Source organism: Somniosus microcephalus, chromosome 6 (assembly GCF_052327205.1).
Source record: "Somniosus microcephalus isolate GS21.2 chromosome 6, FLI_Smic_1.0, whole genome shotgun sequence".
NCBI lineage: Eukaryota > Metazoa > Chordata > Chondrichthyes > Squaliformes > Somniosidae > Somniosus > Somniosus microcephalus.
Genome location: NC_140992.1, coordinates 189,896,591 through 189,918,387, shown reverse-complemented (window position 1 = coordinate 189,918,387; position 21,797 = coordinate 189,896,591). Strand labels below are relative to the sequence as shown.

At 43.7% G+C, this 21,797-nt stretch overlaps 1 protein-coding gene across 4 annotated transcripts in view; it reads right to left on the bottom strand.

Moving 5' to 3' along the window:
* bbs2 (Bardet-Biedl syndrome 2) overlaps nucleotides 1-21,797 on the bottom strand; it is a 73,241-nt gene that overhangs the window by 17,838 nt on the left and 33,606 nt on the right. For all 4 annotated transcript variants that reach the window (XM_085991052.1, XM_085991051.1, XM_085991049.1 and 1 more), the window contains 5 exons: nucleotides 21,336-21,475; nucleotides 20,708-20,852; nucleotides 9,990-10,161; nucleotides 5,459-5,588; nucleotides 1,272-1,403 (listed from right to left, as the gene is read on the bottom strand). In XM_085991052.1, coding sequence (XP_085847178.1) covers nucleotides 1,272-1,403; nucleotides 5,459-5,588; nucleotides 9,990-10,161; nucleotides 20,708-20,852; nucleotides 21,336-21,475 — 719 coding nt within the window. The remainder of the gene's footprint in view (nucleotides 1-1,271; nucleotides 1,404-5,458; nucleotides 5,589-9,989; nucleotides 10,162-20,707; nucleotides 20,853-21,335; nucleotides 21,476-21,797) is intronic.

Sequence of the window (21,797 nt, the reverse complement as noted above, 5' to 3'; positions counted from 1 at the left end):
TGCGTTTCCTACATTACAATAGTGACAACACTTCAAAAGTACTTCATTGGCTGCGAAGTGCTTTGGAACATCCTGAGGTTCTAAAAGGTGTTACATAAATGCAAGTTCTTTCTTTCTTCATGACTGTCATCGGTTGTTAAAAGATGACGAGGTGTTGAACAATCACCTGCTCCAACACAATCTACTCCAGTGAAAATGGTAAACATAAGCGTTGAAATTAAAAATAAAGAAAACTTAGCTGTGAAAACTTAGCTTTAAGTTTGACAGTGACACAAGTCTTCCTGAATAGGAAACTTGGAAATCTTCAGCCTTCCTGTCTATAGTAATCTTCAGCCTTCCTGTCTATAGTAATCTTCAGCCTTCCTGTCTATAGTAATCTTCAGCCTTCCTGTCTATAGTTGTCGGTTGTCCAGAGTAAAACAAAGTGTGTGTGTGTGATGAATACACACGGGTAAGCTGCTGGGAGCACCTGGGGAGTTCGTACTTTCTACCAAACCCCTGGCGCCATCACTGGGGATTTACATTTGTGGGAGTAACTTCTAAGTTCAGTTGTTAATGGAATGAATCGTTAATATTTCAGCAGCGGTTTCCTCACCGCACATTAGAAAATCTAATAACATATAGAGTACAAGTGCAAAAGGGTAATGATGTCGTTTTATAACGTAATGGTTAAGCCACAGTAGAGTATTGTGTGCAGTTCTAGGCAGCTCATTATAGAAAGAACATAAAAGCCATAAAGAGCTAAGATTCATCAAGACGATACCAGGGATGAGAAAATACAATTATGAGGCGAGATTTGAGATTCTTGGACTATTTTCAAATGATGCAGCAAAGGTCAAGAGGAAATTTAATAGAGGTTCTTAAAATTATGAATAGTTTTAATAGAGTGAATAGGGAAAGACTATTTCCTCTGATTGGAAAGTTAATGAGGAGGGCCATCGATGTAAAATTGCCACTAAGAGAATGAGGTTAAGAAAAATTTCTCTATACAATGAGTTGTTAGAGCATGGAATGCTTTGCCACAAGGCGCAAGTGAGGCAGTGGCCATTGCATCTTTTAGGGGATAAATAGATAAACATTTGAAGTAGAGGAAGATACAGAGCTATGGCGAGACAGCAAGGCAGTGTAATTAGTTTGGATTACTCTAGCAAAGGCGGTACAAACATGATGGGCCAAATGGCCTCCTTCTGTCCTGTAAACTTCTTTGGGTCTGCGATTCGGTTTGTAAAATCACTTTCTTTTTTAAAGTTAGTTTAGCAAATCAATGTTACCTCTCCATTCGTATTCATTTTAATGCTCAGCTGTCCACCATCTCTCAGAGACGTGAAGCAGACTTCCAATGGCATACTTGGACACTCAATGTCTTCAGGTACGAGGAAGTTCTGATTCATCCACATCACAACCTGTAAAGGGGACAGCAAATGAGACAGAGGAGTGAGCTCAGTAATCATAATCAGACAGCTCTCTGCACATCACAGGGCAAGAGTCAACTTAGTAACCACAATCAGACAGCTCTCTACACACTATAGAGGAAGTGTGAACTCAGTAAACATCATCAACCAGCTCTCAAACTATAAGCACCTCTACCATCATTGTAACAGACAAACTTATCTCCCATCATTGAGCCATCTGCTTCATCCCTGCTCTCTGTTCTAAAGAATGAAAACCTCATAATCCTTTTACATAATGGGCCATAATTTGCGACCCCTACGGGTGCATACGAGGTGCAATTCCGGGTTTAGGCATGTGAAGCACATGTACGAAAACCCTGAAGTTGCGTTCTCTTGACAGATCCTCCGCATCCCTGGGAGAAGGGCCTCCGCGGGCGGAGAGTCGCGCTATCTGCCCAACTTCGGCCCAGCGAATGCCCTTGAAATTCTTACGCCTGGTAAAAGCAGGCGTCAGGCCTGCTTTTACCAGCGTAAGAGTTTTTAAAAAAACGAAAAATAAAATGTTATCACTCATTTATACATTAAAAACCCTGTTCATTATTTTTTGTCCTGTTTAAACAATTTGTTTCCACCAAAATTAGATTTGTTTAATATTTAATTAAATAGCATTAATTAATTTTAAATATGTAATTTAAAAAAATTTCTTCATGTGTTCGTGTATTTTTTTTAAGTGATCCCCATTCATAATTATGGGAGTTCAGTACGTACGGAATCTCCATAAGTATGAATGGGGATTCCCATTCTTTCATTGGTTGGGCCAGCCCACATGATCCCAGGGGTGCTTGCGAATCGCGTACGCCCCTGGGATACTTGGGCCTCTACCCGCGGGTACCCGGAGAGGCCCAGGAGCGTGAATCTCCGTACCTCCTGGACCACCAGGTAAATTTGTAGATTTTTTGCAGGTCAGAGGCATCCGCCTCCGACCGCAAATTTTGGGCCATTATGATCGACACCTAGTTGTGATACTGGGCAACAGTTGAACGGTTGAGCATTATCACTGGAACCATGCAAATAACTCAATTGTAAGCTGAAAAAAGTAAAATTTTATAACATAGAAAGCAACTTTAAAACACAATCTTTGGAAGTAATGTGAGGGAGGCTGGAGATAAGTTGGATTCTCCATCAGAGAGGGATTCATGAAGAGTGTGTTTTGTGACAGTTCATCACAATACATTAGAGTGAACTGTATGTTACAGGGACTAGGAGTTAGTGAGAAAATATATAGGAAGCGGGGTGTTACAGTGAGGGGAACAATACAGGGAGGTTATTACATTGATCAACACATAACAGAGTGTTATAGAGAGCAACATGTTAGAGAGAGAGTATCACAGGAAATTATGTGTTACAGAGAGGGTATTACAGAAAACAGCGTCTTACAGAGAGGGTACTGCAATGAGTGATGTGCTAAAGAGGATATTACAGGAATTGGTGTGTTACAAAGAGGGTGTTACAGTGAGCAACACATTACAGCACAGAAACAAGCCATTCGGCCCATCTGGTCAATGCCGGCGTTTATGCTCCACACAAGCCTCCTCCCACCCTACTTCATCTAACCCTATCAATATATCTTTCTATTCCTTTCTTCCTCATGTGTTTATCTAGCTTCCTCTTAAATGCATCTATGCTATTTGTCGTAACTGCTCCTTGTGGTAACGCGTTCCACATTCTAACCACTCTTTGGGTAAAGAAGTTTCTTCTGAATTCCCTATTGGATTTATTAGTAACTATCTTATATTCATGACCTCTAGGTTTCGACTCCCCCACAAGTGAAATCAGTTTCTCTATCAGGTCTACCTTATCAAACCCTTTCATTATCTCTCTCGATCAGATCACCCCTCAATCTTCACTTTTCTAGAGAAAAGAACCCAAGCATGTTCAACCTTTCCTGATAAGTATATCCTCTCAGTCTGGTATCATCCTTTTGAATCTTTTTTGCACCATCAATGTTTCTATATCCTGTTTATAATATGGAGACCAGAACTGTGCACAATACTACTGCAAGTGTGGTCTAACTAAGGTTCTATACAAGTTTAACATAACTTATCTGCTTTTCAATTCTATCCCTCTAGAAATGAAACCTCATGCTTGGTTTGCTCTTCTTATGGCTTTATTAACCTGTATTGCTACTTTGTGTGATTTGTGTATCTGTACTGCGAGATTCCTTTGCTCTTCTACCCCATTCAGACTCTTATTATCCAAGCATTATATGGGATCCTTATTCTTCCTACCAAAATGCAGCACCTCACACTTATCTATATTGAAATTAATTTGCAAATTACACCCCCGTTCTGCAAATTTATTCATGTCTTTCTGTATTTTGTCGAGTTCTTCCTTTGTACACCTCCAATTTGGTGTCGTCTGCAAATTTTAAAATTGTACTTCTGATTCCCGCGTCCAAATCATTAATATAAATTGTGAATAACAGTGGTCCCAGCACCGATCCATGTGGAACACCACTTCCCATTTTTTTGCCATCCTTAACCCCTACTCTCTGTTTTCTGTTTTGTAGCCAGCTTGCTATCCACTCTGCTACCTGTCCCCTGACCTTAGTCATGAGTCTACTATGCAGTACCTTATCAAAGGCCTTTTGAAAATCCAAATATATTACATCTACCGCATTGCCCTTGTCTACTTTGTTACTTCTTCAAAGAATTCAATAAGGTTGGTCAAGCATGACTTTCCCCTTTTGAAATCCATGCTGACGATTATATTTTCAGTTTCTAGATGCTTTTCTATTTTCACCGTTTCAAATATTTCCCACTGCTGTTCTATCTCGTTTTTCAAAATTACCTTCCCCAGTTCCATTCTCATCCCCTCAAAATTAGCTTCCCCCCCCCACCCCAATCTATTACTTTGGTCTGTGTATTACTTAAGCCTCTCTCAATTATTGTTTTAAACCTTATTATGTTAGGATTGCTATTGCCTAGAAGTTCCCCCACGCTTCCTTCTTTTATCTGCTCTGGATCATTCCCCATTACTAGATCCAATCGTGATTCAGAGTGTTAGAGAGTGATATGTTACAGAAAGAATATTACAGGAAATGGTGTGTTACAGAGATGGTATTACAGGAAGCAGCGCGTTAGAGAGATGGTATTACAGGGAGCGGTGTATTAGAGAGATGGTATTACAGGGAGCAGCATGTTACAGAGATGGTATTACAGGGAGCGGTGTGTTACAGGGAGCCCGCTATAGTGAGGGGTGTGACTCAGAGGCTGTTATAGTAAGGGCCGCATCTGAGAGCTGGTTATAATGAGTGAAGTATTATCGAGGAGAATGTTCTGGAGAGGTGTGCATTGGTTATAGTGAAAGGTGTGCCTCAGATACTGTAATATGCTGGGCCACATATCACCAAGGCTTATGATGAAGGCACAGTGGTTATAGTGAGGGGGTGTGTCTCATTGAGGCGGTTATAGTTACTGAAGCATTATAGAGGAGGATGTTCTAAATGAGTTTATTTCATAGATGGTGTTCAACTTTGTGTCTCTGCTAAACAGTACCTAAAACAGCAATGTCCATGTTGTTCAATGATGTATTTTTAACTACCAACAATACCATGTAATTAAGCAGGCTAAGTATTTGGACCTTTGGAAATGTGGAGCAAACCCCCCCCGCAAAAACCCCACAAGTGGTTAGGGACGTCTAATTTGTTGCTGGATCATCTCAGATAACCTGGATTATAACCACTGGTTACCCCCCACCCCCACAGACACCAATGCCCTGATATTTACAGGGAGGCGGGGAGGGAGGTTGTAGCGGCCTGGAAACTCGGAACTGTGGGCAACATCGAGGTCCCGCCGAATTTAAAATTCCTCCCCAAGTCTCATTAGGATGTTTCAGTGGTGTGGGGCAGATCGCGTCCACACTTATTACTCTCGTTCCCTCACCCACCCCCACTCAACACTAGTGATGTCCTGCACTATGGACTCTTGCCCTTCACCTTGGTTTCTAAATCAAAAACTAAAAAGTAACCATGATACACACGGTGATCCAGCAGCACTCTGACTCACCCTCTGCACACGATCACTGACTGTGAAGGTGACGTAACTCGGAGGTTCAGAAGCAGTCCCTGGAGTGCGTAAGGCGTACATTGAGAATCGAGGCAGCTGCCTTGTCAGCTCGAACACGTGGAACTGCATGCTGAGTAAAAATATTACAATATCGGCGTCCACTTTCACTGAACACAACTCCATATTTTTTGTACCCCTCCCCTACAACAAGATAGGTTTACAGCAATATTTACTCATATAATCTCCTGAATTATACAGAAATTCATAAGTGTGGACGGGTTGCACCTCAACAGGACCAGGACCAATATCCTCGCAGCGGGGTTTGCTAGTGCTGTTGGGGAAGGTTTAAACTAGCTTGGCAGGGGGATGGGAACCCGAGAGTGGATTCAGAAGGGAGAGAAGGAAAGCTGGAAATGGAAGGCAGAAAATTAGTAAGCGAGTTTGGAAGGCAGAGGAAACAAAGGCTAGAAAATAAACAAGGGAGTTTGGCAGTGCTAAATGGTATATACTTCAATGCAAGGAGTCTAGGGAATAAAGCAGATGAGCTGAGGGCACAGATAAACACGTGGGAGTATGATAATTATAGCTGTTACTGAGACATGGCTGAAAGAAGGGAAGGAATGGCAGCTCAACATTCCTGGTTACAGGGTTTTCAGATGAGATAGAGAGGGGGATAAAAAAAAGGAGGGGGGGGTCGCAATATTGATTAAAGAATCAATTACAGCTATGAGGAGGGAAGATATCTTAGAAGGATCATCAACTTAGGCCATATGGGTTGAACTGAAAAACAAAAAAGGGGCAATCACACTGCTGGGAGTGTACTACAGACCTCCGAACAGTCAGAGAGAGATAGAAGAACAAATACGTAGGCAAATTTCTGAGAGGTGTAAAAATAGGGCAATAATAGTAGGGGATTTCAACTTCCCTACTATTACCTGCATTCAGGAGAACTTTTTTAGCCAGTACGTAGCAAGTCCAACAAGAGAGGGGGCGGTTCTGGACCTAGTTTTAGGGAATGAAGCTGGGAAGGGTATCAGTGGGAGAGCATATTGGTGGTAGAGATCATAATTCAGTTAGATTTAGGGTAGTTATGGAAAAGGACAAGGACAAACCAGGAATAAAAGTTCTCAATTGGGGAAAAGCTAATTTTACTAAGCTGAGAGGTGATTTAGCCAAAGTGGGCTGGAGACAGAAACTTGAAGGTAAATCAGTGTCAGAGCAGTGGGAGGCATTCAAGGAGGAGATAGTGAGGGTTCAGAGTAAGTATGTTCCCTTAATGAAAAAGGGTGGGACCAACAAATCTAGAGCTCCCTGGATGTCAAGGGGCATACAGGGTAGGATAAAGAAAAAAAGGGAAGCTTATGACAGATACCGAGGACTCAATACTGCAGAAAGTCTAGAGGAGTATAGAAAGTGCAGGGGTGAAATTAATTAGGAAAGCAAAGACAGGTCATGAAAAAATATTGGCAAGTAAAATCAAGGAAAACCCAAAAATGTTTTATAAATACATTAAGAGCAAGAGGATAACTAAAGTAAGAGTATGACCTATTAGGGACCATAAAGGTAACCTGTGTGTGGAGGCGGAAGACATGGGTATGGTTCTTAATGAATACTTTACATCTGTTTTCATAAAAGAGAGAGGGACGATGCAGACATTGCAATCAGGGAGGAGGAGTGTGAAATATTAAATGAAATAAACAGTGAAAGAGAAAGTATTAAGGGGTTTAGCATCTTTAAAAGTGGATAAATCTCCAGGCCCAGATGAAATGTCTCCCAGACTGTTAAGAGAAGAGAGGGAATAGCACAGGCTCTGACCATCATTCTCCAATCCTCTCTGGCTACAGGTGTGGTGCCAGAGAACTGCTAAAGTGGTCCCATTGTTTAAAAAGGGAGAAAGGGATAGACCGAGTAATTATAAGCCAGTCAACCTAACCTCAGTGGTGGGAAAATTATTGGAAAAATGAGGGACAGGATAAATCTTCATTTAGAAAGACACAGATTAATCAGGAACAGTCAGCATGGATTTGTCATGGGAAGGTCGTGTCTGACTAACTTGATTGAATTTTTTGAGGAGGCAACAAGGCGGGTCGATGAGGGGAGTGCATTTGATGCAGTCTATATGGATTTTAGCAAGGCTTTTGATAAGGTCCCGCATGGCAGACTGGTCACAAAAGTAAAAGCCCATGGGATCCAAGGCAAAGTGACAAGTTGGATCCAAATTTGGATCCAAGGCAAGAAACAAAGTGTAATGGTCGAAAGGTGTTTGTGACTGGAAGGCTGTTTCCAGTAGGGTTCCGCAGGGCTCAGTACTGGGCCCTCTGCTTTTTGTGGTATATATCAATGATTTGGACTTGAATGTAGGAAGTATGATTAAGAAGTTTGCAGATGATACAAAAATTGGCCGTGTGGTTGATAATGAAGGCAGTGGCTGCAGACTGCAGGAAGATATCAATGGACTAGTCAGGTGGGCAGAACAGTGGCAAATGGAATTCAATCTGGAGAAGTGTGAGGTAATGCATTTGGGGAGGGCTAACAAGGCAAGGGTATACACTATAAATGGTAGGGCACTGAAAAGTACAGAAGATCAGAGGGACCTTTGGAATGCATGTCCACACATCCCTGAAGGTAGCAGGACAGGTAGATAAGGTGATTAAGAAGGCATACGGGATACTTGCCTTTATTAGACGAGGCATAGAATATAAGAGCAGGGAGGTTATGCTTGAACTGCATAAAACACTAGTTAGACCTCAGCTAAAATACTGCGTGCAGTTCTAGTCACCACATTAAAAGGAAGGATGTGATTGCACTAGAAGGGGTGCAGAGAAGATTTACGAGGATGTTGCCTGGGCTGGGAAATTTTAGCTTTGGAACAGAGGCGGCTGAGGGGGACACCTAATTGAGGTGTATAAAATTATGAGGGGCCTAGAAAGAGTGAATAGGAAGGACCCATTTCCCTTAGCAGAGAGGTCAATAACCAAGGGGCATAGATTTAAAGTAATTGGTCGGAGGTTGAGAGGGGAGTTGAGGAGAAATTTTTTCACCCAGTGTGGTGGGGGTCTGGAACTCACTGCCTCAAAGGATGGTAGAGGCAGAAACCCTCATCACATTAAAAAAGTACTTGGATATTCACTTGAAGTGCCGTAACCTACAAGGCTACGGACCAAGTGCTGGAAAGTGGGATTAGGGTGGATAGCTCTTTGTCAGCCGGCGCAGACAAGATGGGCCAAATGGCCTCCTTCTGTGCTGTATATTTTTATGATTCTATGAGATGTTAGTATGTTGACTTTGGTCTCTGAGCTGCTCCTCTCAGTATCCCGATCGGGCTCTCTCAGTATACTGACTACTGTCCTGTGCTCTATACCTTTACACAAGTGATGAGGAAGTTTATCATTTGAACACTACCGATTGTCATGCATTGGGTGAGGCAGTATTGCACTGAGCTGCAGTGCCGGGGTAGGGATTTAATAACACACAACAGTGCTATATACATGATTTCAGCCCAACATAGAGAGAAAGCAAGCGCCTTATCACACGTCTCAGCAACATACAATGTTCACATACAATGAACTACTTTGATGAGCATCGACTGTCGAGCACTACTGCCATTTTGCACACAATATCAAGCACAAGATGAATATGAACATAGGATCAGGAGTAGACCATTCAACCCATTGAGCCTGTCATTTTGTTAGTCATAGCAGCTCCATCTTTTTAATCCCAATTCACTACCCTTTCCTCATGTCCCTTAATAACCTTACTTCCAAGCAAGTATCAACCTCCCTTTTAATAGAACATAGAAATGAAGAGTTAATTTGTTTTTGATGTAGTTGGTTAATTGAGGAATATTGATGAGGATATTTCCCTGCTCATCTTCGAACAATTCCATGGACTCTTGAATGTGCACCCGAACAGGTAGACAGGACCTTGGTTTAATGTCTCGTCCAAAAGACAGAACCTCCAACAATGATGAACTTCCTCAGTATGTACAGGAACATCAGTGTGGATTATGTGCTCAAATCCTAAAGTAGAGCTTGGAAACTACAACCTTCTGACTCAGGTGGAAGTGAGCCAAACTGACACACTGCCTCAGTAAGTATCAGCTCTCCAGTTACAAGAGTGAGGCAACCTTACCACAATAAGACATTTCCCCAGCCCCCCTCCAACATGGGGCGGTTATGTAGCTGCGTCATACCTCTCATTTCTCTTGCGAATAGGCTGGAGACAATGAATATTCATCATGACACTTTACAATGGATCAGATACAAAATGCTTGCCTCCAAACACACAATACACAGGAACAACCAAGACTCCATGCTCAGTGCACTGGGCAGGCTCGCTGTGCCACCCCATTGCACTGTATATTTCACATCTTCAGCATAACTCTGCAATCTAGAGACATTGTCAACAAGATGTATCTGTTTGTACCACTCTGGAGTTCGGTTCAATAAGCTGTAATCAAATAAAGACATCTGTAAGCTACACATCACCCAGTCTATGGAGGGCTCATCCAGTTTCCCCTCCCACTGCTCACCTGTTTCTGTAGCCCACAAAAGCCTTGATGTGCAGATCCACTGGGACATCTTTGGGTGGAATGATGGGAATTCGGATTTGTCCCGAGAGATTGTGCACGCTGGGATGAACCACGTGAGACTCTCCGTCAAATATACCCTCAGCAAAGATAAGCACAGCCCGAATGATGGTGTCTATATAAAAACACACACGCACTATGAGGGAACAGCAATCAGATCCAAATAAGATTGCCCATACTTAACTAGGTGGAGTTTGGAACAATAGCTCGGTGGGTACAAACACAGAAGATAAGTTACACGAATTACTGGCAATACCATTCAGAAACATAGAAGATAGGAGGAGTAGGCCATTCGGCCCCTCGAGCCTGCTCCGCCATTCAATGAGATCATGGCTGATCATCCAAATTCAGTACCCTGTCCCTGCCTTCTCCCCATATCCCTTGATCCCTTTAGCCTCAAGAAATATATCCAACTCTTTCTTGAATATATTTAATGAATTGGCCTCCACTGCCTTCTATGGTAGAGAATTCCACAGGTTCACCACTCTCTGGGTGAAGAAATTCCTCCTCATCTCTGCAACCCCTGATTCTGGACTCCCCGGTCATCGGGAACATCCTTCCTGCATCCAGTCATCCCGTCCAGTCCTGTTAGAATTTTATAAGTTTCAATGAGATCCCCTCGCGTTCTTCTAAACAAAACGCGCATAAGCCCAATCGACCCAATCTCTCCTCATACGTCATTCCTGCCATCCCAGGAATTAGTCTGGTGAATCTTTGCTGCACTCCCTCCATGGCAAGAACATCCTTCCTCAGATAAGGCGACCAAACTGCACACAATACTCAAGGTGTGGTCTCACCAAGGCTTTGTACAACTGCAGCAAGACATCCTTGTTCCTGTACTCTAACCCTCTCGCTACGAAGGCCAACATACCATTTGCCTTCTTAACCACCTGCTGCACCTGCATGCTTACCTTCAGTGACTGGTGCACAAGGACACCCAGGTCTCGTTGCACTTCCCCTTCTCCCACTCTATTGCCGTTCAGATAATAATCTGCTTTCCTGTTTTTGCCACCAAAGTGGATAACCTCGCATTTATCCACATTATACTGCATCTGCCATGCTTCTGCCCAATCACCCAACCTGTCCAAATCATACTGGAGTTTCTCGGCATCCTCCTCACAGCACACACGCCCACCCAGCTATGTGTCGTCTGCAAACTTGGAGCTATTACATCTAGTTCCCTCGTCTAGATCATCTATATATATTGTGAATAGCTGGGGTCCAAGGACCGATCCCTGCGGTACCCCACTAGTCACTGCCTGCCACTCGGAAAAAGAGCCGTTTATGCTAACTCTTTGCTTCCTATCTGCCAACCAGTTCTTTATCCAAGTCAGTACCTTGCCCCCAATCCCATGTGCCTTAACTTTACAAGCTAATCTCTTATGCGGGACCTTATCGAAAGCCTTCTGAAAGTCCAAATACACCACATCCACTGGTTCTCCCTTATCTATTCTATCAGTTACATCCTCAAAAAATTCCAGTAGATTAGTCAAGCACGATTTACCTTTTGTAAATCCATGTTGACTTTGTCCAATCCTGTCATTGTTTTCCAAGTGCTCTGCTATTACATCTTTTATAATGGATTCTAGCATTTTCCCCACTACCGATGTCAAGCTTACCGGTCTATAATTCCCCGTTTTCTCTCTACCACCTTTTTTGAATAGTGGGGTAACATTAGCTACCCTCCAATCCATGGGAACTGTTCCAGAGGCTATAGAATTTTGGAAGATGACCAGCAATGCATCTACTATTTCTAGGGCCACTTCCTTAAGTACCCTAGGATGGAGATTATCAGGCCCTGGGGATTTATCGGCCTTCAATCCCGTCAATTTCCCTACAAATACTGATTTCTTTCAGTTCCTCCCTCTCATTAGACCCTATGTTCCCCGACATCTCTGGGGGGTTATTTGTGTCCTCCTTTGTGAAGACAGAACCAAAGTATGTATTTAATTGGTCTTCCATTTCTTTGTTCCCCATTATAAATTCCCCTAATTCTGACTGCAAGGGACCTACGCTTGACTTCACGAATCTTTTTCTCTTCACAAATCTATAAAAGCTTTTACAGTCAGTTTTTATGTTCCCTGAAAGCTTACTCTCATACTCTATTTTCCCCCTCTTAATTAATCCCTTTGTCCTCCTTTGCTGAATCCTAAACTGCTCCCATTCCGCAGGTTTACTGCTTTTTCTGGCCAATTTATATGTCTTCTCCTTGGATCTTATGCTATCCCTAATTTCCCTTGTTAGCCACAGTTGAGTCACCTTTTGTGATTTATTTTTATGCCAAACAGGGATGAACAAATTCTGTCATTCATCCATGCGAACTTTGAATGTTTGCCATTGCCTATCCACCGGCAACCCTTCGAGTAACATTTCCCAATCAATCCTACCCAACTCGCGCCTCATACCATTGTAGTTTCCTTTATTTAAATTCAGGACCCTAGTCTCCGAGTCAACTACTTCACTTTCCATCTTAATGAAGAATTCTATCATATTATGATCGCTCCGACCCAAGGGGCCTCACACAAGATCGCCAATTAATCCTCTCTCATTACATAATACCCAGTCTAAGATGGCCTGATCTCCAGTTGGTTCCTCGATATGTTGGTCCAGGAAACCATCTCGTATACACTCCAGGAATTCCTCCTCCACAGTATTGTTACTAATTTGGTTAGCCCAATCTATATGTTGATTAAAGTCACCCATGATAACTGCTGTGCCCTTATTGCACGCGTCTCTAATTTCCCGTTTAATGCCATCCCCAACTTCCACATTACTGTTTGGAGGTCTGTATACCACTCCCACTAACGTTTTCTGCCCCTTGGTATTTCTCAGTTCTACCCATACAGATTCCACATCATCAGAGCGAATGTCCTTCCTTTCAATTGTGTTAATCCCCTCTTTAACCAGCAATGCTACCCCACCTCCTTTTCGCCTATCCTTCTTGAATATTGAGTACCCCTGGATGTTGAGTTCCCAGCCTTAGTCACCCTGGAGCCATGTTCCCGTAATCCCAATCATATCATATCCGTTTACCTCTATTTGCGCAGCTAATTCATCCACCTTATTACGAATGCTCCTCGCATTAAGACACAAGGCCTTCAGGCTTGTTTTTTTAACACTCTTACACCTTTTAGAATTATTATTTACTGTGGCCATGTTTGATTTAAACCCTTGATTTCTCTGACTGCCACCTTTGTTTTTCTCCTTCCTTTCTTTTGCTTCTATCCTCGTTTCCCTTTCCTCTGTCTCCCTGCTCAGGTTCCCAACCCCCTGCCATTTTAGTTTAAACCCTCCCCCAGAGCACTAGCAAACACGCCCCCTAGGACATCGGTCCCGGTCCTGCCCAGGTGCAAACCGTCTGGTCTGTACTGGTCCCACCTCCCCCAGAACCAGTTCCAATGTCCCAGGAACTTGAATCCCTCCCCCTTGCACCATTCCTCTAGCCACGTATTCATCTGAAATATCCTTCTATTTCTACTCTGACTAGCACTCCTGTGCATTCTAATTTAAGGACTGAATTATAAACTTAAGGAGCTGGTGAACCCTCTCTGGTTATGGGCTTCAAGTTTACCTAGCCTCAGTCTTGGAATGCTTTTTCACCACGAACCGCTCCGAAAATAAGCCGACATACTGAATGGAATACTTTCTGAAGGAATGACTAGTGGAATCGTCACAAATAAATAATTGAGCCAAGGCGCTTGAATTACTTTAATCTTAAACTGCCCATCTCGAGGTACAAAAGATTCCTCCCTTAGAGTAATAATCTTAATTCTGGCCAGTGATGAGGTAAAATTTATCTTAAACGAGATTTTCATTTCAATACTTTTAACATCTATTGGAAATAAATGAAACCATCCCCTCCCAACAGACCTTGGGAGAACAACAGACCCATACTTCAGTCTCAACATTCCCATTTTAATTGGGACTCCCAACATTAAACAGCAGCAGAAGAACATAAGAATTAGGAGGATTGGCCATATGATCCCTCAAGCCTGCTCCGCCATTCAATAAGATCATGGCTAATCTGCGACCTCAACTCTACTTTCCCGCCCGATCCCCATATCCCTTGATTCCCCACGAGTCCAAAAATCTATCTATCTCAGCCTTGAATATACTCAACGACTGAGCATCCACAGCCCTCTGGGGTAGAGAATTCCAAAGATGCACAACCCTCTGAGTGAAGAAATTCCTCCTCACCTCAGTCTTAAATGACCTACACCTTATCCTGAGACTATGCCCCCTAGTTCTAGACTCTCCAGCCAGGAAACAACCTCTCAGCATTTACCCTTTCAATCCCCTTCAGAATCTTGTATGTTTCTCTCATTCTCTCAACCTCTCATTCTTCTAAACTCCAGAGACTATAGGCCCAATCTATTCAATCTCTCCTCATAGGATAAGGACAAAAACAGCAGGGGTGTGCAACTCTAAACTGAAAAAGAAAATCAGCTGAGTTGTCAGTTCCACAGAAAAGCTACCCAAGCACTGATCCAAATTCCACACTTTCAATACATTAAATTGGATATACGGCACAGAAACAGGCCATTCGGCCCAACCAGTTTATGCTCCACTCGAGCCTCCTCCCGTCTTTCCTCATCTAAATCTATCAGTATAACCCTCTATTCCCTTCTCCCTCATATGCTTGTCTAGCCTCCCCTTAAATGCATCTATACTATTCGCTCCAACCACTCCCTGTGGTAGCGCGTTCCATATTCTCACCACTCTTTGGGTAAAGAAGTTTCTTCTGAATTCCCTATTGGGTTTCTTGGTGACGATCTTATATTGATGGCCTCTAGTTATGCTCTTCCCCACAAGTGGAAACATTCGCTCTGTATCCACTCTATCAAAACCTTTCAGAATTTTAAAGACCTCAAATAGGTCACCCCTCAGCCTTCTCTTTTTTTTAAAAAAAAAAGAGACCCAGCCTGTTCATCCTTTCCTGATAGGTATACCCTCGCATTTCTGGTATCATCTTTGTAAATCTTCTCTGCACCCTCTCCAGTACCTCTATATCCTTTTTATAATATGGCCACCAGAACTGTACTCAATACTCTAAGTGTGGTCTAACCAAGGTTCGATACAGGTTTAGCATAACTTCCCTACTTTTCAATTCTATCCCTCTAGAAAGAAATCCTAGTGCTTGGTTTGCTTTTTTTATGGCCTTACTAACCTGTGTCGCAACTTTTAGTGATTTGTGTATTTGTACTCTGAGATCCCTTTGTTCCCCTACCCCACACAGACTCACACCCTCCAAGTAATAAGTGACCTCATTATTCTTCCTACCAAAATGTAATACCTCACATTTATCTGTGTTAAACTTCATTTGCCAATTATATGTCCATTCTGCAAGTTTATTAATATCCTCCTGTAATTTGTTGCAGTCCTCCTCAGTATTGACCATCTCCCCCCCCCCCCATTGAAAGTTGAACAATGCAGTTATAACACTAAAACATACCTAACACAATCCTTAATATCCCAGAGGTGTAACAGACTGACCTTCACCCAGGTTCATCTCCACACTCTTCAGTTTCTGACCACAAAACAGCAGAGTTTGTGCAGCCATTGTACTGAGCAGTTCACCAGTGGTATTGTGACCCTGCAGACATGTGGATTGCAGCAAGGGTTGAAATACTTCTAAGCAGCTGCTGATGGTGCTGCTGAGTTCAGTGACTGCAAAAATTCAGTAGCAGCACCACCACCTAATTTTACTGTTGCTGTTCGCAGCATATATATTAGTTGCTCACAGAGACCATTGGCTTGGAGTACAGTTTACATAGTAATGGCTTCCAATCTTCTGGCAATTTTTTTATTTTTTTATTTTTTTATAAAAGGTTGGCAATTATATAGGTAAGCACGTAAATGAAAAAAAACTGTCATTTTGAAGCTCACTTGTGACAACCTCTATTATATCCGTGTGTAATTGAGACACGGACTGCAGGAGTTGGTTATAACAGGTCTTTACTGAGTGGAGACAAACTAGAACTAACTATGCAAAGTTACTACACAGGCTTATATACAGGGGTGGTCACTACTGGTACTGCAGTATACAGGGGCTGCAGAATATAGTTCCTTCTGCAAAGTACATACACTACAATTCCTCCCCTTTTAGCTAAACAGTACATAACATTTGATCAATAATTGAATAACATATTTACAATTACAGCTGTCATATACATTAGCTGAAGTTAAGCAATTATAAGTTCAGTCTTTGGAGGAGGCTTCCTGATTCTGTCTAGATAACGCCTCTGGGGTATCAGGTTCTTCTGGCAGAGTGGATTCGGAATCAACGTCGTTGTTGGGTTCGTCTGCTTCCAATATTCCCGATTCTGAGGTAGATGCAATTGGTACTTCGGTTTCATCACCAGGTGTATCGGATCGTGGTGTGGAATTGACGTTTTCCAGTGACTCTAGAATCTGGTCAGCATGGTGTCTTACAATGCTCTCTCCAACATCCACAGTATACATTAGAGGTCCTTGCCGTGTACAGATCGTTCCTGGCTGCCATTTCTCTGTGCGGTAGTCCCGGGCCAAAACTGGTTGACCTATCTTAAAACTCCTGGTCGGCCTTTCATTCATATTCTGAAACTGCCTGTTCTCCACATCTCTTCTGATGTTTGGCTTAACCAAATCCAAGCGGCATCGTAGTCTTCGATTGAAGAACATCATGGCTGGAGTTTGGTTGGTAACCGCATGTGTCGCATTCCGGTAGGCAAACAAGAAGTTATCCACCTTGTGTTGTAGGGGTATGTCTTCATTACACATTGCCTTGATAGCCTTCTTGAATGTTTGAACGAACCTCTCGGCCAATCCATTGGTGGCTGGATGATATGGGGCGGATGTGTAATGCTTAACACCATTGTTCTTTAAGAACCTCCGGAACTCTTCAGACACAAACTGTGGTCCATTGTCGGAGCAAATCTGTTCAGGCAGCCCATTTCTGGCGAATATGGTTCGTAAGGCTGTGATAGTTTTTTCTGTGGTGGTTGAGGACATTTTTATTACCTCTGGCCACTTTGAATGTGCATCCACCGCAATTAAAAACATCAAGTCCATAAATGGACCAGCAAAATCAATGTGTACCCTTTGCCATGGAGAGGAGGGCCACTCCCATGGATGTAGAGGGGCTTGTGGTGGGGCGTTTTGGACCTTCTGGCATCCTGTACAGCTCTTGGTCATCTCTTCGATTTCTCTATCGATTTCCGGCCACCACACAAACGCTCTGGCTAAGTTCTTCATTTTTACCCCTCCCAGATGACCCTCATGAAGCTCATTGAGCACTCTATCCTTCAATTTGGGTGGAATTACTACTCTGGATCCACACATCAAGGTTCCTCTGCACACTGACAGCTGTTCTCGGCGAGAATGCTGGCAACAGTGGTTCGCCATGTGCTGGCCATCCCTTCACCGTTAAATCATAGACCCAGGAGAGTGTCGGGTCATTTCGTGTTTCCTTTTCTATGTTTGCATTCATCACAGGTAGACATTCGACTATGGTCGAGTGGAATATCTCCACTGGAGGTGCTTCTTCCACCGTCGGCAACGGTAGGCGCGACAATCCATCAGCATTCCCATGCTGTTTAGTTCCTTTGTACTCGATGTCATATTGGTGTGCCCCTAGGAAAAGGGACCACCTCTGTAGCCGTTGTGCTGTCATTATCGGGACGCCCTTCTGAGGGTTGAAAATGGAGACAAGACGTTGATGATCAGTTAGTAGAGTAAATTTCTGACCGTGCAGGTAGTGATTGAACTTCTTCACCCCCCCCACACCAGGCTGAGGGCCTCTGTCAATCTGGGCGTAGTTACGCTCGGCTGAAGTTAACGAGCGTGACGCAAAAGCTATCGGCCTCTCTGAACCATCAAGGAATTTATGTGACAGTACCGCTCCAATGCCGTAGGGAGACGCATCACACGCCAGTCTTATCGGTAGTGATGGGTTGTAGTGAGCCAATACTTCTCTTGAAGTGATTAAGTCTTTACTCTTCTGAAAGGCCCGCTTACATTCATCGCTCCATTTCCATGCTACTCCAGTTTGTAGTAGGGCGTTCAGTAGGTGCAGAATTGTGGACATATTCGGCAAAAACTTATGGTAGTAATTCACCAATTACTGGAGCCTTAACTACCGCTTCAATTTTGTCAGGGGACTTATGTAACCCCTCATCAATCACATGGCTACAATACGATATCTGTTTCTTAAAAAACTCGCACTTGGGGCGATTGGCTCGTAGCCCATGTTCTCTTAGTCTAGTGAGCACCTGCTCTAGGTTGGCAAGGTGTTCACTGTCATCTTCACCTGTCACTAGGATGTCATCCAAGTAACACTGAGTCCCCGGAATCCCTTGCAGGACTTGTTCCCGGATTCTCTATCGCTCATCTGGTCTTCGGAACTACTGTCCGTCATCTTTTGTACTTTCCTGTACTGTTCCTTAGTAGCCTTTTTGTTGTCGTTAGTCTTCTTCCCAGACCTGCAAACTCATGCAATGTGTCCCATCTTTCCGCATTGCCTGCATATTTTGTCCTTGGACCAGCAGTCCTTCTGGTCATGGGTTGTTCTGCCGCAGCGATAACATTTTTCAAATCCCCGTGTCATTTCGTGGGTGCCGTATTCCTGTGGCTTTTGCTGTATTTCCGCAGCTCCCCTTGCTGCTGCTTCGTACGATACTGCCACGCTGAAAGCCTTATCTAGCGTCAGCTTTTTCTCCGAGAGTAACCTCTTCTGGGTTCCTTCACTCAGGAGTCCACAGACAAATTTGTCCCGTAGAGTATCTGTCAGTCCTGCTCCGAACTGGCAGTGCTTTGATAGCTTGCGTAGTTCCGTAAGGTAATCAGCATTGCTCTCATCTTTTATGCTGATTTCTCCTGTGGAATTTAAATCTTTCTGCTATCAGCAGCGGTGTAGGATTTAGGTGTTCCTGTAGGATATCAACAATTTCGTTAAAACTCCTCGCCATCGGTTTGGCTGGAGTGATCAGGTTCCGCAATAGGCCGTACGTTCTTGCGCCCATTAAGTTTAGTAGTACCGATGCCTTTTTCTGATCGGCTACTTCGTTTGCCTCGCAATATACTTCGACTCTTTCCACATACGTGGTCCAGTCTTCTATTGCATTATCGAAGGCAGTAATATTGCCAGTCTTCGGCATCTTGGAAATCTAAGATGGCGCCTCCCGCGCTTTGCCTTCTTCCCCGATTGAACAAAATGGCGCCTCCCGCGCTTTCCGTCTTCTCCACTGCTGCTAGCGCTGTTGCTGGCGTTTTATGCCTTGATGGCGACGCCCTATGGTCTTCGCGCACTTCCCCCCGCACTGCTAACGCCGCTCTCTGCGGTTCCCGTGGCAAACTGCAGCTCCTCGCGGCTTTCTGCGCTTCTAATTTCTTTTATTTCCCCGTCGTCGGAGCAACCCTGCGGGACACTTTCCTTCCTCTTCGCGGGTCTGTACGCTGCCCGGCTTCGTAGCACCGGCCGCGCCCTGTGTGCTCCACCCTCTCTCTCTCTCTCTCTCCCCTCTTCCCGACAACGCTGCTCGGCCCCGTTGAAAAGCCACCCGATCGAGCTCTAGCCCGCCGCAGCCCAGGAAGGATCAGTGTACTATAGCAAAATACTGCAGATGTTGGAAATCCGAAATAACAACGGAAAATGCTGGATCAGTGTACTACCTGCCACCAGCCCGATTAGATGGAACACCATCGACAGGATAACCAAGCCCCGCTCTCGACAGCCTCTCCTGCAAATCTTTCACTCCGATGAATCAGAGGCGGTTGCCCACGGTCGACGCCCATTTCTTCTGATTGTTTTTCTTTTTTTCCTCTTTCTTCCTTCTGGCCTCAACCTCTGACAACTTCGCTTCAGGGATGGATCCCCATGAGGTGGTGCAGACTGTAGGTAAGTTCGGATCTGCTCGTCGCCAGTATTATGTCCGTGTGTAATTGAGACGCGGACTGCAGGAGTTGGTTATAACAGGTCTTTACTGAGTGGAGGCAAACTGGAACTAACTATGCAAAGTTACTACACAGGCTTATATACAGGGGTGGTCACTACTGGTACTGCAGTATACAGGGGCTGCAGAATATAGTTCCTTCTGCAAAGTACATACACTACAACCTCCATAAAAAAAGCTTGCATTTATATAGCGCCTTTCATGATCTCAGGATGTCCCAAAGCCCTTTACAGCCAATGAGTACTTTTGAAGTGTCGCCACTGCTGTAATGTAGGAAACGTGGCAGCCAATTTGCGCACAGCAAGGTCCCACAAACAGCAATGTGATAATAACTAGATAATCTGTTTTTAGTGATGTTGGTGGAGGGATAAAGATTGGCCAGGACACCGGGAGGAACTCCCATGCTCTTCTTTGAAATATGGTTATGGGAAATAGTGCCATCCATGACAAGACAACTATTGTTCCTAATGGTGGGTTTGCTGCAGGTGGGTCACTAATGAGCTTGCTAGACAGCGATGTTCAGAGCCAATCAATCAGCTGATTCAAAAGTTTTAGTAATGTAAATACATAAAAAGATAATTATTGCAATACTAAATAGCTACAAATTAATTTGAAAAACTCAAAGTTAGCAGCCAAAAAAAAGGCACCTAGTCTTGAATAAAAAGCAGAAAGGCACCCTCTTTGATACTGTTCCTGCAATCTGTAGCTCAAGATGTCTCAAGGTAGACTCACCATTGAATGTGGAAATATTCAGCTCCACGTGAGGACTTTGGTTGGTGCTGTCTACGTTGACAGATAGGCCTGTCTGCAGTTGTGTGTTGGCTGGAATAATGCCTATCTGTCCATCCCCTTCTCCACCCAGGGCACTCAAGGCAACCTGACACAAATACAACATGTACATATTTGGTTAGCAGTGTAGCCACATCTATTGCTCGTCAGTCATGCGTTCACAGTGCTCTCTGCCAGCCAGTCACTCATGCAGTATGGCCCCTCACCAGTTACTGAAACTCCCCAGTCAAGCATAACACAGATTTAACGCAGAGTAAAGCTCCCTATGCGTGGCCCTATCAAGCACTCCATGGCCACGTACAGCAGGACTTAAATATCACTTTACACTGTCGCATCTAGCACATCTCAGTCAGGTATAACATGGGTTAGATGCATTGTACATTGGAGATCAGGGATAGGAGGAAAGAAATTCAGAGAAAAACTTATTGTAGCAAACAACTTGAGTGAACATGGTAGAAAAAGCAGTTTGTGGTCAGTGTGCTGATTCTCATGACTTAGAACAATTAACAGAATGTTTCCAGTGAATGACAGCTGGCGATGTTAACAATACCCATGTGGCTAAACAACCCACCTTTGAATTTTCCTCATAGTTACGCAGTTCGAGCAGTAAATTCTGTTTCCGCTGGCTCAGATCACGGATTAAATCTTGTTCTGCATTTATGTCCATCAAATTCCCTTTCATCTCTCGACCGGCAGGCAGATAACCTCGAACTACAGAGCGGAAGACAAGTAATTTGAACTAACTTTTCCTGTTTTCTCTCTTTTTCTTCTGAAGGCATGGATAGAAAAATGCAAACCTCACCCAGTATCACCTGATATTCACACATTTATACCCAGCAAGAGTCACTGGACAGCGAACAGGAGCAGGAATATTGACTGATTTCTTTTCATCTTCTCCAACCCAACCGCAGCTGCCCTGCAGCCAGCATAGCTGAGATCAGACAATTTAGCACAGACCAGGGATCCAAGCGGATACCTTCTGGTCTGTACATCTTACTACTACATCAGGGAGCCCCCAACCTTGTGCTTTTAA